Below are 15,993 nucleotides of genomic sequence, written 5' to 3' on the forward strand. Positions count from 1 at the left end.
TAGCATTGGAGAGAGATAGGAACAGACAAGTTAGGGAAGTGTTTAATTGGAGTAAGGGGAATTATGAGGCTATCAGGCAGGAACTTGGAAACATAAATTGGAAACAGATGTTCTCAGGGAAACGTATGGAAGAAATGTGGCAAATGTTCAGGGGATATTTGCATAGGTAGATTCCAATGAGACAGGGAAAGAATGGTAGTGTATAGGAACTGTGGTGTACAAAGGCTGTTGTAAATCTAGTTAAGAAGAAAAGAAGAGCTTACGAAAGGTTCAAAAAAACTAGGTAATGACAGAGACCTACAAGATTATAAGACTAGCAGGAAGGAGCTTAAGAATGAAATTAGGAGAGCCAGAAGGGGCCATGAGAAGGCCTTGGCAGATAGGATTAAGGAAAACCCCAAGGTATTCTACAAGTATGTGAAAAGCAAGGGGATAAGATGTGAGAGAATAGGACCAATCAAGTGTGACAGTGGAAAAGTGTGTATGGAACCGGAGGGAATAGCGGAGATACTTAATGAATACTTTGCTTCAGTTTTCACTATGGAAAAGGATCTTGGAGATTGAAGGGATGACTTGCAGTAAACTGCAAAGCTTGAGCATGTAGGTATTAAGGAAGAGGATGTGCTGGAGATTTTGGAAAGTATCAAGTTGGATAAGAAACTGAGACCAGATGGGATGTACCCCAGGCTACTGTGGGAAGCGAGGGAGGAGATCGCTGAGCCTCTGGATATGATCTTTGCATCATCAATGAGGACGGGAGAGGTTCTGGAGGATTGGAGGGTGGCGGATGTTGTTCTCTTATTCAAGAAAGGGAGTAGAAATAGCTAGGAAATTATAAACCAGTGAGTTTTACTTCAGTGGTTGGTAAGTAAATGGAGAAGATCCTGAGAGGCAGGATTTATGAACATTTGGAGAGGCATAATATGATTAGGAATAGTCAGCATGGCTTTGTCAATGAAGGTAGAGCCGTAGATGTAGTGTATATGGATTTCAGCAAGCTATTTGACATGGTACCCCATGCAAGGCTTATTGAGAAAGTATGGAGGCATGGGATTCAAGGGGACATTGCTTTGTGGATACAGAACTGGTTTGCCCACAGATGGGTCATATTCCGTATGGAGGTCAGTGACCAGTGGTGTGCCTCAGGGACCCCTACTCTGAGATTCTATTCTGGGATCCCTACTCTTCATGATTTTTATAAATGACCAGGATGAGGAAGTGGAGGGATGGGTTAGTAAATTTGCTGATCACACAATGGTTGGGGGTGTTGTGGATATTGTGGAGGACTGTCAGAGGTTACAGCAGGACATTGATAGGATGCAAAACTGGGCTGAGAAATGGCAGATGGCGTTCAACCCAGATAAGTGTGAGGTAGTTCATTTTGGTTGGTCAAGTATGATGGCACAATATAGTATTAATGGTAAGACCTTTGGCAATGTGGAGGATCAGAATGATCTTGGGTTCCAAATCCATTGGACACTCAAAGCTGCTACGTAGGTTGACTCTGTGGTTAAAAAGGCACATGGTGCTTTGGCCTTCATCAACCGTGGGATTGAGTTTAAGAACCAAGAGGCAGTGTTGCAGCTATATAGGACTCTGGTCAGACCCCACTTGGAGTACTGTGCCCAGTTCTGGTCACCTCACCACAGGAAGGATGTGGAAACCATAGAAAGGGCGCAGAGGAGATATACAAGGATTTCCTGGATTGGGGAGCATGCCTTATCAGAGTACGTTGAGGGAACTCGGCCTTTTCTCCTTGGAATGACAGAGAATGAGAAGTGACCTGATAGAGGTGTACACGATAAAGAGAGGCATTGATCGTGTGGATAGTCAGAGATTATTTCCCAGGGCTGAAATGGCTGGCATGAGAGAGCATAGTTTTAAGGTGCTGGGGAGTAGGTACAGAGGGGATGTCAGGGGTATGCTTTTTATGCAGAGAGTGGTGAGTGCTTGGAATGGGCAGCTGGTAGTGGAGGCGGAAATGAGAGGGTCTTTTAAGAGACTCCTGGATGGGTACATGGAGCTTAGAAACATAGAGGGCTATGGGTAAATCCAGGTAGTTCTTGTGGGCCGAAGGGCCTGTATTGTGCTGTAGATCTTCTATATTTCTATGTTCCAGTGAACATATAAAACAGGCCCTCAGGCATGAGATTAACGGGCAGGAATTGTAACAGTTTGAGCTTCATACCTCGGGCCACGTACAGAACAAAATGAAAATCTCACTGGATAGGCCACACAATCCTTGTTGAGGTGATGTGCATCCCAGTTTATCATGGTGAGGCTGAGTGAAAGATGGAGTGAATTGGAAGACAGATAGAGGGGCAGAAGGAAATCCAGACAGGCATCATAGTGTGAAGACCATTGGCCTTCACTCCCTGGTGTGAATCTTTTTCTGAGCCCTTTCCATCTTAATGACAGCCTTTCTCAGCCGGGTAGACAGAATTGCTACAGTACTCTCAAGTGTAATATCGCCAATGTCTTGTCTGGTTTTAACACGACATGTCAACTCTTGTATTTAATACCCTGACTGATGAAGGTAAGGGTGCCTTCACCACTTTGTCTACCTGTATGTTCAGTCTCAGGGAACTGTCAATTTGTTCCCTCGTGTATCTCTGTTCTACAACAGTTCCTGGGCCCTGCTATTCACTATGTATAAACTTCCTCAGTATAACTTCCCAAAAAGCATCACTGAATACTTAGGTGATTTGAGTACTCCCTGCCCTTCCTTTGCCCACATTCCCAGTTGACTGAGATCCTGTTGTAACTTTAGTCGACCTTCTTCACTGCCCACGCACCACCAGGTTTGGTGTCATCTGTAGGTTTACTAACCACACCACCCACATTCTCATCCAGATCGTAAATATATCTGTCCGTGTATCAGACCACAAAAGAAATAAAATTGTGATTTATTATTTGATAATTAGATTATTATAATTTCAGTGAAATGAATATTTGAATCCACTTAAAATAAATGCCAACGTACTATTTGCTTCTTAACCACTGCTATGAATTTTACATTTCAAATCCCAATATTATGTATTATGATACAACCGTTGTGAATTCCATGAATGTCTAGCAGGACCAGATTAGGTCATTTCTGGATTCAATCCCAGCATCATTAAAGCCAACAGGCTAATTGCTGCCTAATTCTTGATCAAATTTCAATCTTCATTGATCTTAATTGAATGTAGAAGTCAGACTGTGTTTACATAAAACACACTGACACACAGTGTTTAAAATGGATGGTGTTAAAACATCACATTGTGTAGATCTATCTGTCCTCAGTTATCGAGTGATTGAGTCAGGCAGCTGGGTAAAGGGTCCCTCAGCCCACCGGCCCATAGTGATCATATTACCCATTGGTCCCAGATGCCTGTGTTTGGCCCTTAACCCTCCAAGCCCTTTCCATCCGTGTACCTATCCAAATGTAAATGTTGCAGTTGTACCCAGCTCGACCACTTCCTCTGGCAGCTCGTTCCAGGTACTAACTACCCTCTCTGTGAAGAATTTACACCTCGGGTCTCTTTCAAATCTCTCCCATCATGAACTGTATCTGCGTTCTCTCCAGTCCTCCGGAAAAGGGCATGACCATCCACCTTATCCTGACCCTTCCTGATTTTATTAACTTTTATGAGGTCACCTCTCATTTTCCAACATTCCCAGGAATAAATATCCAGTGTGGCCAACCTCTCTGTATAAATTTGGCCTGATGGTTTTCACATAAATCTCCTCTGCACCCTCTTCAGCTTGACAATACCGTTCCTGTCACAGGGTGACCAAAACTGGACACAATACTCCAAGTGACTTGTATAACTGCAACATTGTGTCCCTACTCCAGCATGCAAAACACTTTCTCATCACCCAGTCTACGTTCACCCTTTCAGTGAACTGTGCATCTGTACACCCAGGTCCCTCTGTTCCACAACACTCATCAGTGCCCCGCCATTCTGTACAAGTTCTACAATGGTTTAAATGTCCAAAGTACATTATCTCACATTTATCGAGATTGAAATCCATTTGCATTCCTCAGCCTATTCCCCTAAATGATCAACATCCCTTTGGAATTCATTGTCACTTGCTTCTCTGTCAACAAGACCCCCCCTAATATGGTTGCATCAGCAAACTTGTTAATCATACTGTGTACATTCACAAACAAATCATTACATAATTAATAAATTATCGAGATTCCAGCAATAACCTCACGAGCATCCCACTAGCAGACGCCTTCAGTCAGATAATTGACCTTCCACCATCAGTATCTGTTCATCGAGCCAATTCTGAATCCACCTTGCCGGCTCCCCCTGAACCAGAATCAGGTTTAGTATCACCGGCTTCTGTTGTGAAATTTGTTGTCCTTGAGGCTGCAGTACACTGCAACACATAATAATAGAGAAAAAACCATGAATTAATGTAAGTTTATAAATGAAATAGTTAGGTAAGGAGGGCAAACAAATAAAAAGGTAGTGAAGTACCGTTCATGGCTTCAATGTCCATTCAGAAATTGAACGGCAGAGAGGAAGTTGTTGTTCCTGAATCATTGAGTGTGTGCCTTCAGGCTCCTGTACCTCCTTCCTGTTGGTAGCAATGAGAACAAGGGCCAGTCGGGTGTTAGCAAATCTGTGTGAGAAAGCTCGAAAACTAAACCTGAATCCGAAAGAGATGGAAAAGAAACTTCACTGCGAGAAACATGGGGAAGAACTGAAGCTGTTTTGTGAGACGGACGAGACACTGATCTGCCTGATCTGTAGAGATGCGCGGGAACACAAGTCTCACAACTTCATGCCGGTTAATGAAGCCGTTGAAATCTGTCAACCATGGTTGAAAATTGTCAACCATTGCATGGTTGAACTGTAAATTGGTGACTGTAATTAACCTTGTGACATTGGGTGGTCTGTAATCAGGTCGGAGTTAGTGGGTCAGAGACGGACTATATGTTTTAGGGAGACGTGGGGGGATGTGATGGAGGGGATTGTTCTGAGAACCAGCATAGACTTTAATGGGCTGAATGGTTACCTTCCATGTCAGAAGGAAATACAAAAAATAGCCTCAAACAGTAAACTAATCTCTCCTTTCATTGACAGGAGCAGTCACACAGCCTTCAGTCACAGATCACATCCCAGTTTGCTGAACTGCGCCAGATTCTCACTGAGAAAGAGAAGTGTGTACTCCGAGATCTCAGGGAGGAAGAGGAGAGGATTCTGAATCCAATGAAGAAAAATCTTCAAGAGATTCGAGAGAATTTAAATTCTGTCCAGGAGGAAATCTCAAAGTTACAGGAACGGATGGATCAACAAGAAAATATCACATTCCTCATGGTGAGAGATTTCAGTTTGCTTCTGTAAAAGTGCCCAGACAAAAAATGATGTCTTTTATCTCAAATACTGTAGTTGTTGTAAGCTAATTTCCACCATGCAGATATCTTGACTGTTCAGGATTGTCCTTGTCCCAAACCAGCTTCCCACAACATCTGTACATCACAGGACAGTCTGCAACCTTCTCGGGAATGAGTTACTCTGATCAGAGCACTGAGCTGGTGGTCGTTTCTGTTATTCCCACGTGTAATATCCCCTGAGACTCAGAGTAACACCCAGTTGCAGTCACAGGCTGTGAGTGTGTTTCTGATATTCTCTTCTCCACATTTCTTGTGGGATTTATTAACAACCAACTGATGCTTTATCTTTGACTTCTGGTCTCACACAAGGAGAAACATTTTCTCCACTCCCACCCCATCAAATCCATTCGGAATGTCAAATTCCTCCATCTGATCCTCCCTGACATTGTATCCAGATAAAAATACACAACCTGTCCAGTCTGTCCTGTAAGTTCCATCCTCAGTTATGGTCTAAATTTCATAAACATTCCTTTGACTTTCTCCCGTTGTTCCCCTCTTTCTCCATTCGTTTCAGTGGGAGAGAGTTAAGTGAGAATTTTCAGCAGCTTGTAATAACTTGTCTCAGATTCCTGCTGCTCGGATGCTGATGGTCAGTGTCAGTCAATTGAGATCTGTGTTTGATTTATTTCAGGAGGAAGCTCGTCGGAAGAGGAGGTAGGACATGGTCTTTACTGAAACTCTGTATGGATTTGTAAAATAGTTGAAATATCACTGATGCTCAGTTTATAACTAGATGTATAATATTTACAGGATTAGTAATGAAGACCAGACATTGTCAGTGACAGACGGTGCCCTACTGGTTGAAAAATTCTATCACCCCTATTTGTTCGACATAGCATTGGGAGAACCGTTTGACGGCATTAAGCGAGGTAAAACATACAGATTCATTCCGGCACCAACCCCACCTGCCGGGAGGCATCACTGCCACTTGGTCAGCTGGAGATGTCAGACCCTTGAACACACAAAACCAGGGGCAATATACAAACAATTCACTGGTCTGTTAGGTGAATCACTGCATGCTGTTCCCATTTGCACTGGACAACAAGCCAATGCATGCGCTTGAATCCTGCCACAGTAGCTCTGGAATTAATATTCCAGTAATGACATCAAAGGGGATAAAATCTGGTATCACTGTGGTGACAGGGAATGTCAGAATAATACACCAGTCCTTCGAGCCTCCCCCCCCCCCCGTCTGACCTGTCCGTGACCGCAGTCTGATTGACTCAGCTCTGCCCCCTGCTGGACTCGCCAGTCTCACTGTTGTGATCAAACCACCACATTGAGACTGAGCCCAGACACACCAACCAGCTTTAACACTGGTGGACACAGCATAACTGGTCTGGCAAATCTCCCTCACACACATTCACAAGAAGGTTCAGCAGATTGTAATCAGAGCCTCAATATTGCACATTGTTAGTCCCCTCAGACACAGTGAATGGTTTCTATTTGAACGTGTCACACAAAGTCAACACACACTGGACGTGTGAAGACACACTGTAACATACAAATAGTTCATTGTGCACACTCACCTTCATTGTGTACACACACTCACTGATATTTACCACAATCAACACACACGCACACATTGATATATTGATAATATCCAAATGCACCATCGGAGACACAGACACATTTCCCTCTGTTTATCCCATATCCTTCTAACCAATGCCTATTGTTGTACCTGTCTAATTTGATTTTATAATATTTTAGTTGTACCTCTTTCTACGGCTTCCTTTGTCAGCAAATTCCACACGTACCCACTTCCCTCACAGTGAGAAAGTTGCCCTGCAGATCTCTTGAAAAACTTACCTCCTCACCTTCAATCTCTGCCCTCTGGTTCTGGACTCCCCTGGTTCCCTGGTGTGACCTTCCAGCCCTTCTTACGGCAGCACCTGAGCCACCCTCCAGTCTTCCAGCAGCTCACCTGTGGGGAAATGTGAAGCAAATATATCTGCCAGTCTCTGCAAATTCATCCTCTGTCCTAATGAGGGGCTGTGGGGAGAGGGTTTGTGGGAAAGAAGACCCTTATCACCCATATTCATCCCCCTTCACCTTCTGCTTCCATGTACACACACAGTTCACCACAGGCTTTCCATCCCTCCCCCATCTGGTTCTGGTTCCATCTGCCATTCATCTCTCCCCTAATGGTTCCCATTGTCATAAACAGGAAAAAGTCTGCCGATGCAGGTCAGACAGTATCTGTTGGAATGAATAACTAGTTGATGTTTTGGGCTGTGATCCTTCTTCAGGACTAAAATTGAAGGTGGGAGATGCCGGAATAAAAAGGTGGGGAGAGGGGAGAGAGGCTAGCGAGAAGGTGATAGGTGAAGCCGGGGGGGGGGGTGGGAAAGCTAAAGGGCTGGAGAAGAAGGATCTACATTCATTTGGAAAGGCGAGGACTAATCAGGGATACCCAGCTTGGTTTTCTGCATGGACGGTACGGTAGCATAGTGGTTAGCACAACGGTTTACAGTACCAGTGACCCGGGTTCATGTCCCGTCACTGCCTGTAAGGAGTTTGTACGTTCTCCCCGTGACCGTGTGGATTTTCTCTGGGTTCTCCGGTTTCACAGTCCAAACCCGTACCGGTTGGCAGGTTAATTGGTCATTGTAACTTGTCCCGTGGTCAGGCTCGGATTAAATCAGGGGTTGCTGGGTGGTGGGGGTCACTGTAACTTGTCCCATGGTCAGGCTCGGATTAAATCGGGTTTCTGGGTGGTGGGGATCATTGTAACTTGTCCCATGGTCAGGCTCGGATTAAATCAGGGGTTGCTGGGTGGTGGGGGTTATTGTAACTTGTCCCATGGTCAGGCTCGGATTAAATCGGGTTTCTGGGTGGTGGGGGTCATTGTAACTTGTCCCATGGTCAGGCTCGGATTAAATCGGGTTTCTGGGTGGTGGGGATCATTGTAACTTGTCCCATGGTCAGGCTCGGATTAAATCAGGGGTTGCTGGGTGGTGGGGGTTATTGTAACTTGTCCCATGGTCAGGCTCGGATTAAATCGGGTTTCTGGGTGGTGGGGGTCATTGTAACTTGTCCCATGGTCAGGCTCGGATTAAATCGGGTTTTTGGGTGGTGGGGGTCATTGTAACTTGTCCCATGGTCAGGCTCGGATTAAATCAGGGGTTGCTGGGTGGTGGGGGTCATTGTAACTTGTCCCATGGTCAGGCTCGGATTAAATCGGGTTTCTGGGTGGTGGGGGTCAAAGGGCCGGGAGGGCCTATTCCGTGCTGTATCTCAATAAATAAATTACAGCTGATGAAAGTGCAGTAGACATCGTCTCCATGGAGTTTAGCGAGGGATTTGACAAGGTAGCAGAGAGTTAGATCACATGGGATACAGTACGATCTGCAATAGGATGCAGAGTTGTCTGGGTGGAGTCCCGTGACCAGTGGTTGTTCTGCAGGGATCGGTGCTGGGTCCACTGTTTTTCATCATCCATATGAATGATTTGGGGAGAATGTAGGTGACGTGTTTAGTAGGTTTGTGAAGGTCTCTAAAATTGGTGATTTCATGGACAGTGAAGAGGTTATTTATTTATTTAGAGACAGTGTGAAACGGGCCGTCCCAGACCAACGACCCGCTCCACCCAGCACCCCAACTATTTAAAACCAGCCTAATCACGGGGCAACGTACAATGACCATTTAACATACAAACCGTTATGTTTTTGTACGAGCGTCACAGAGTGATAGAAACTAACAGCACAGGCCCTTCAGCCCACCTGGTCTGTACCAAAGCATTTAAACTACCTGCTCCCATCAACCTGCACTGGGACCATGGTCCTCCAACTCCGACCGTCCATGTACCATCCAAACTTCCCTTAAATGTTTAAATCGAGCTGGCATGTACCACTTGGACTGGCAGCTGGTTCCACACTCTCACAACCCTCTGAATGAAGCAGTTTCCCCTCATGTTCCCCTTAAACTTTTCATCTTTCACCTTTAACCCATGACCTCTGGTTGTAATCCCACACACCCTCTGTGGAAAAAGCCTGCTTGCATTTACCCTATCTATACCCCTCATAATTTTGTATACTATCAAATCTCCCCTCAGTCTTCTAAGTTACAGGAATAAAGTCCTAAACTATTCAATCTTTCCTCATGACTCAGGTCCTCCAGTCCCAGCTACATCCCTGGAAACTTTCTCTGTACTCTTTCAAACTTGTTTACATTTTTCCTGTATGTAGGTGACCTGGATAAATGAAGGCAAATGGAACTAGTTCATTAAAGCGAGTTGGTCGGCACTGATGAATTCTGCCTTACCTCCTCTTTAAATGCCTCCAGTGTTTACTCACCCCATCCTCATCTGGATCCAGTTGTTGCTCCGCCCCTTCCTCACACCCGTTTCCACTGCTATCTCCCGTCTTTCTTTCCAATCTTGAGGTAAGGTCTCGGCTTGAAACATCGACTGTACATCTCCCATATCACACGCTGCTTGACCCGCTGAGATCCTCCAGGACTTTGTGTGTGTTGATCGGGAAATATCCACTTTCCGTGTCAAGGAAAAATCTCAGGAAGATGCTGATTGTCCATTCGCTGTAGTTGGGTAAAATCCCGGGAAAGGGTCTTGCTGGCCACCCGACCGAGTCTCCCCCCGATCCCCGGGGCCGCGCTGCCTGAGTCTCCCCCGATCCCGGGGCCGCGCTGCCCGAGTCTCCCCCCGATCCCCGGGACCGCGCTGCCCGAGTCTCCCCCCGATCCCCGCGGCCGCGCTGCCTGAGTCTCCCCCGATCCCCGGGGCCGCGCTGCCCGAGTCCTCCCGATCCCCGGGGCCGCGCTGCCCGAGTCTCCCCCCGATCCCGGGGCCGCGCTGCCCGAGTCTCCCCCCGATCCCGGGGCCGCGCTGCCCGAGTCTCCCCCCGATCCCGGGGCCGCGCTGCCCGAGTCTCCCCCCGATTCCGGGGCCGCGCTGCCCGAGTCTCCCCCCGATTCCGGGGCCGCGCTGCCCGAGTCTCCCCCCGATCCCCGCGGCCGCGCTGCCTGAGTCTCCCCCGATCCCGGGGCCGCGCTGCCCGAGTCTCCCCCCGATCCCCGGGGCCGCGCTGCCCGAGTCTCCCCCCGATCCCCGGGGCCGCGCTGCCCGAGTCTCCCCCCGATCCCCGGGGCCGCGCTGCCCGAGTCTCCCCCCGATCCCGGGGCCGCGCTGCCCGAGTCTCCCCTCAATCCCCGGGGACTCTCTAATTCTCTGCTTCTCCCCCCAGTCTCTGCCACCCTGGATGTGGAAACGGCGAATCCGCGGCTCAAGGTGTCTGAGGATCGGAAGAGTGTGAGATGGACCGAGACCTGGAGGAATCTCCCTGACACCGGGAAGAGGTTCACAGACTGGGCCTGTGTGCTGGGATCGGAGGGATTCACATCGGGGAGACATTACTGGGAGGTGGAGGTGACGGGGAATCAGAGCTGGAGTCTGGGAGTCGCCGCAGAGTCTGTGGAGAGGAAGGAACGGGTCACACTGAGTCCTGAGAACGGATTCTGGATCACTGGAAGGGTTGATGACAAGATGAAGGTTCTCACCTCCCCTGAGTCCCGTCTCCCTGCCGGTCCCATCCCCGGGAGGGTGGGAGTTTATCTCAGTTACGAGTCCGGGACAGTTTCATTTTACAACGCGGAGACCAAGTCCCATCTCCACACCTTCACCGGGAATAAATTCACGGAGAAACTTTATCCTTTGTTCTGGATTGGGAGTGTATACCAGTGGCTGAGAATCTGCTCCGGCTCCGCTCCGGGTCTGTAAACGGGTCGGGTCCGGGACCGGCATCAGGAGTAAGTCAGTGTAAATATAAATGTGCGGAAAGTGAAATAAACACGATGTGGAAATTATCGAACCATTAATTTTAACTCGTTCACCGCATCCGTCAACGGAACAGAAACACTGCGGATTCAGCAGCAGCCGCGGGCGGCGGGTCCTGAGCTCCCCGGCTCCCCCGGGTGCTAAACTCCACCAGCACCGAGACAGGTGTAGTGGGACAAGTGGTTCTGACTGTAAGAGGGAGGTCAAGGTGAATGTTGGTAACATGGGTCGTGTAGTGGTGGTAACACACAAAGCACCAGAGACTCCCAGCGTGTCAGATAAAATCTATGGAGGGAAATGGACAGGTGACGTTTTGGCTCGGGGCCCTTCATCTGGACTGAAAGTCAGAGTGAAGATGACCAGTGCAGGATGGTGGAGAGAAGGATGGAGACAGAGCTGGCAGGTGATGGGTGGATCCAGGTAGATGAGGGAGGGGTGGAGTGCGGAAATGAGTCAGAATCTGGGAGGTGAGAGGTGTCAGTGACAAAGGGCTGAAGATTTTGGAATCTGACGGGAGGGGAAAGACGAGCCTAGAATAAGGGGAGGAAGGTAGGGAGGAGTGTGTAGGTGACGTGCAGAGAGAGAGGTTTTGGAGGAGGGGAAAGAGATAGGGTGATGGGGCTGGTGGATCAGGAGGAGAGAGACGATTAAACAGGAAAAATGACAGAGACAGACATTTGAGAAATCGATGTTGCCGGCCACCCTGGTGGAACATGAGGAGCCGTTCCTCTAATTTACGAGACAAATAGAACCGGGATCTCTACATTGAATCAGATATTCTATTTAAGACCTTAAGATACAGAAGCAGAAGTAGGCCATTCAGCCCATCAATTCTACTCTGCCATTGAATTGTGGGCTGATCAGTTTCTTGCAGTTATCCCCATCCCCTGCCTTCTCCCTATACCCTTTGATGCCCTGCCTAATGAAGAACATATCTATCTCCGTATTAAATACACCCAATGACTTGATTTCCACTGCTGCTGGTGGCAACAAATTCCACAGATTTACCACCTTCTGACTAAAGAAATTTCTCCGCATATCTGTTCTAAGTGAATGTCCTTCAATCCTGTAGTGCCCTCATGTCCTAAACTCCCCTACTATGGGAAATAACTTTGCCATATCTCCTGTGTTCAGGCCTTTTGACATTCAGAATGTTTCAATCAGATCCCCCCTCATTCTCCTGAACTCCAGGGAATACAGCCCACCAGCTTCCAGATGTTCCTCGTACAGTAACCCTTTCTTTCCTGGAGTCATTCTCATGAATCTTCTCTGAACTCTCTCCAATGTCAGTATAACCTTTCTAAAATAAGGACCCCAAAACTGCACACAATACTCCAAGTGTGGTCTCACGAGTGCCTTTTAGAGCCTCAACATCACAGCCCTGCTCTTATATTCTATACCTCTAGAAACGAATGCCAACATTGCATTCGCCTTCTTCTCAACTGACTCAGCCTGGAGGTTAACTTTTAGGGTATCCTACATAAGGACTTACAAGTCCCTTTGCATCTCTGCATTTTGAATTCTCTCCCCATCTAGGTAATAGTCTGCCCATTTATTTCTTCCACCAAAGTGCATGACCATACACTTACCATAGAACGTAGAACAATACAGCACAGTACAGGCCATTCGGCTCATAATATTGTGCCAACCCTTAAACCCTGCCTCCCATATAACCCACCTTAAATTCCTCCATATACCTGTCCAGTTGTCTCTTAAATTTCACTAGTGTATCTGCCTCCACCACTGACTCAGGCAGTGCATTCCACGCACCAACCTCCCTCTGAGTGAAAAACCTTCCTCTAATATCCCCCTTGAACTTCCCTCCCCTTACCTTAAAGCCATGTCCTCTTGTATTGAGCAGTGGCGCCCTGGGAAAGAAGTGCTGGCTGTCCACTCTATCTATTCCTTTTAATGTCTTGTATACCTCTGTCATGCCTACTCTCATCCTCCTCTCCAGAGAGTAAAGCCCTAGCTCCCTTAATCTCTGATCATAATGCATACTCTCTAAACCAGGCAGCATCCTGGTAAATCTCTTCTGTACCCTTTCCAATGTTTCCACATCCTTCCTATAGTGAGGTGACCAGAACTGGACACAGTACTCCAAGTGTGGCCTAACCAGAGTTTTATAGAGTGGCATCATTACCTTGCAACTCTTAAACTCTATCCCTGGACTTATGAATGCTCACGCTCCATAAGCTTTCTTAACGACCCTATCTCCTTGTGAGATTATTATTTCATTTGCCACCTCTTTGCCCATTCCCCTAAACTATCTCAGTCTCTCTGCAGGCTCTGTTTCCTCAGCACTACCCGCTCCACCACATATTTGTATAATTGGCAAATTTAGCCACAAATCCATTAATCCCACAGTCCAAATCATTGACATACATTGTAAAAAGCAGTGGTCCCAACATCAACTCCTGTGGAACTCCACTGGTAACCAGCAGGCAGACAGAGTAAGATCCCTTTATTCCCATTCTCTGTTTTTTGCCAATCAGCCAATGCTCCACTGACGCTAGTAACTTCCTTGTAATTCCATGGGCTCTTATCTTGCTCAGCAAACTCATGTGCCACCTTGTAAAAGGCTTCAGAATCCAAGTACACCACATCTCCTTCGTCAACCCTGCTTGTAATTTCCTCAAAAATGATAGTAGTAGGTTAGTCAGGCAGGATTTTCAGATGTAATCATCCAGGAACCTGAAACCCTGCCCGCAACACCAGTCTCTCAGCCACGCACAAATATGGCTGTTCATGCTATTCTTGCGCTCGTTAGCACTTGTCACAGGCAGCAATCCTGAAATTACTACCCCGGAGGTCCTGCTTTTCAGCTCCCTTCCCAACTCCCTGAATTCTCTCTTCAGGACCTCCTCCCTTTTTCTACCAGTGTCATTGGTACGAACGTGTACCAAGACTTCTGGCTGGTCACCCTCTCCCTTCAGAATACTCTACACCCGATCCGAGACATCCCGTTCCCTGGCACCTGGGAGGCAACACACCATGTGGGTATCTATCAGGCTGACAGAGCCTCCTGTCTGTTCCCCTCACTATGGAATCCCCTCTGACTACCGCATTCCTCATCTTCTTCTCTCCCTTCTGCACCACAGAACCAGGCTCAGTGCCAGAGACCCGATCACTGTGGTCATCCTCTGTCAGGGTCACCCCCCTCAACAGCATCCAAAATGGACCCAGTACATAACCAGGAAATGTGGGAAAAACACAGCAGGTTGGTCAGGATCTGTGGAGAGAGGAATAGGCTTCACGTTCCACATCAATGTAATCAAAGAATAGCAAAGGTATTACCCAGGCGAAGGAGTCTCCACTGGCCAAGCATTCCTCGTCCCGATTCACTGGCCACGTGTTCCACACAGGGTTGCTCATACTTGTATCTGCAATGGTTATTCTTCGAACATACCACTGCCAGCCCACACGAAGCATCCACTTTTCATATCCATTCCTTATCAATTCAAATATTCATTCGTCATTGGCTACAGGTCATGTGCCTGTCCTTTAACACGTTATTGGCTCTGCTCCATTTGTTGCCCTACTCCCATTAAGTGACATTCAATAATTTAGGGCTCTTTGTTCTCGATCAACAATGAGCTGGAATCACTCCAGGTAGGCACCAACTCCAGTATTCACAAAATTGCAACAGCCATGTTCTGAGTGAAGGACAGGACAGGCAAAAGGCCTCATCTGCTGCTATTTCTTATTTTCCTCATACACATATCTAGATTTGCATTTTTTAATACTAATGTTGGACAGGGGAGCAGTAACTAATGCGCTCTGTGTAGAGCTTCCTCTGTACCCCATATTTACTGTATTTAGTGCAAAGTTCAAAGTAAGTTAATTGTCAAACTACATATATGTCACCATATACAAACCTGAGATTCATTTATTGTGGGCATACTCAGAAACTCCAATAACCATAATAGAATCAATGAAAGATTGCACAAACAGGGCAGACAACCAGTTTGCAATAGGTAACAAACTGCAAATACAAGAAGAAAGAAAAGGAAGAAATAATAATGCTAAATAGCAATAAATATTGAGAGTATGAGATGAGGTATACTTGCAAGTAAGTCCATAGGTTGTGGGTTTGAGTGAAGTTATCCCCCGTGGTTAATGAGCCTGATGGTTGAGGGGTAATAACTGTTACTGAACCAGATCATGTGAGTCCTGATGGCAGCAGTGGGAAGAGAGCATGGGCTGGGTGGTGGGAGATTGCTGTTTTCCTGCAACAATGGTCTGGGTAAATGTGCTCAATGCTGGAGAGGGCTTTATCCTTAATGAACTGCTGCGTACTCCTGGTAGGATTTTTCCATTCATGGGTATTGGTGTTTCTGTAGCAGACTGTGATGCATCCAGTCAATATACTCTCCAAACTTTGCCTAAGTAAGTTTGTCAAGGTTTTAGATTTTTTGCTAAATCAAAGGAAACAGAAACACTGTCTGCTTTCTCCGTAATTGTGCTGGGCCCTGGTCGGTTCCTCTGAAATGATAACACAGAGGAATTTAATGTGGCTGACTGTCTCCACCTCCAATTCTCCAGTGTGGACTGGCTCACGGACCTCTAGTTTCCTCTTCCCGAAGTCAATATCAGCTCATTAGTCTTGCTGACATTAAGAGGTTGTCGTTCTCATGCCACTCAGCGAGATTTTCCATCTCCCTCCGATACGCTGATTCATCACCACCTTTGACTGGCCTGAGAGAGAGGTGTCACCAGCAAACTTAACCCTGGCATTGGGGCTGTGCTCAGCCACACGGTCAGGAGTGTAAATTGAGTTGAGCAGGGTCCGGGAACACAGTCTTGTGGT

The 15,993-nt window shown here is 47.0% G+C and overlaps 1 protein-coding gene and 1 long non-coding RNA gene across 2 annotated transcripts; one reads left to right on the top strand and one right to left on the bottom strand.

Annotated features, from left to right (window-relative positions):
* Positions 1-3,026: 3,026 nt before the first annotated feature.
* LOC132394683 (uncharacterized) lies at positions 3,027-10,015 on the bottom strand. The gene is made up of 4 exons (XR_009512398.1): positions 9,688-10,015; positions 7,202-7,316; positions 4,473-4,572; positions 3,027-4,371 (listed from the first exon to the last, which is right to left on the bottom strand). It is a non-coding gene; the product is annotated as an uncharacterized LOC132394683 (long non-coding RNA).
* Positions 10,016-10,382: 367 nt separating this feature from the next.
* On the top strand, positions 10,383-11,224 carry LOC132394846 (E3 ubiquitin-protein ligase TRIM39-like; the record flags this gene model as incomplete). Its single annotated transcript, XM_059971252.1, has 1 exon — positions 10,383-11,224. A coding segment is annotated over one exon (744 nt), but the record flags the coding sequence as incomplete, so codon positions are not given.
* Between the last annotated feature and the right edge of the window lie 4,769 nt (positions 11,225-15,993).

This window comes from Hypanus sabinus, chromosome 5 (assembly GCF_030144855.1).
Source record: "Hypanus sabinus isolate sHypSab1 chromosome 5, sHypSab1.hap1, whole genome shotgun sequence".
Lineage (NCBI taxonomy): Eukaryota > Metazoa > Chordata > Chondrichthyes > Myliobatiformes > Dasyatidae > Hypanus > Hypanus sabinus.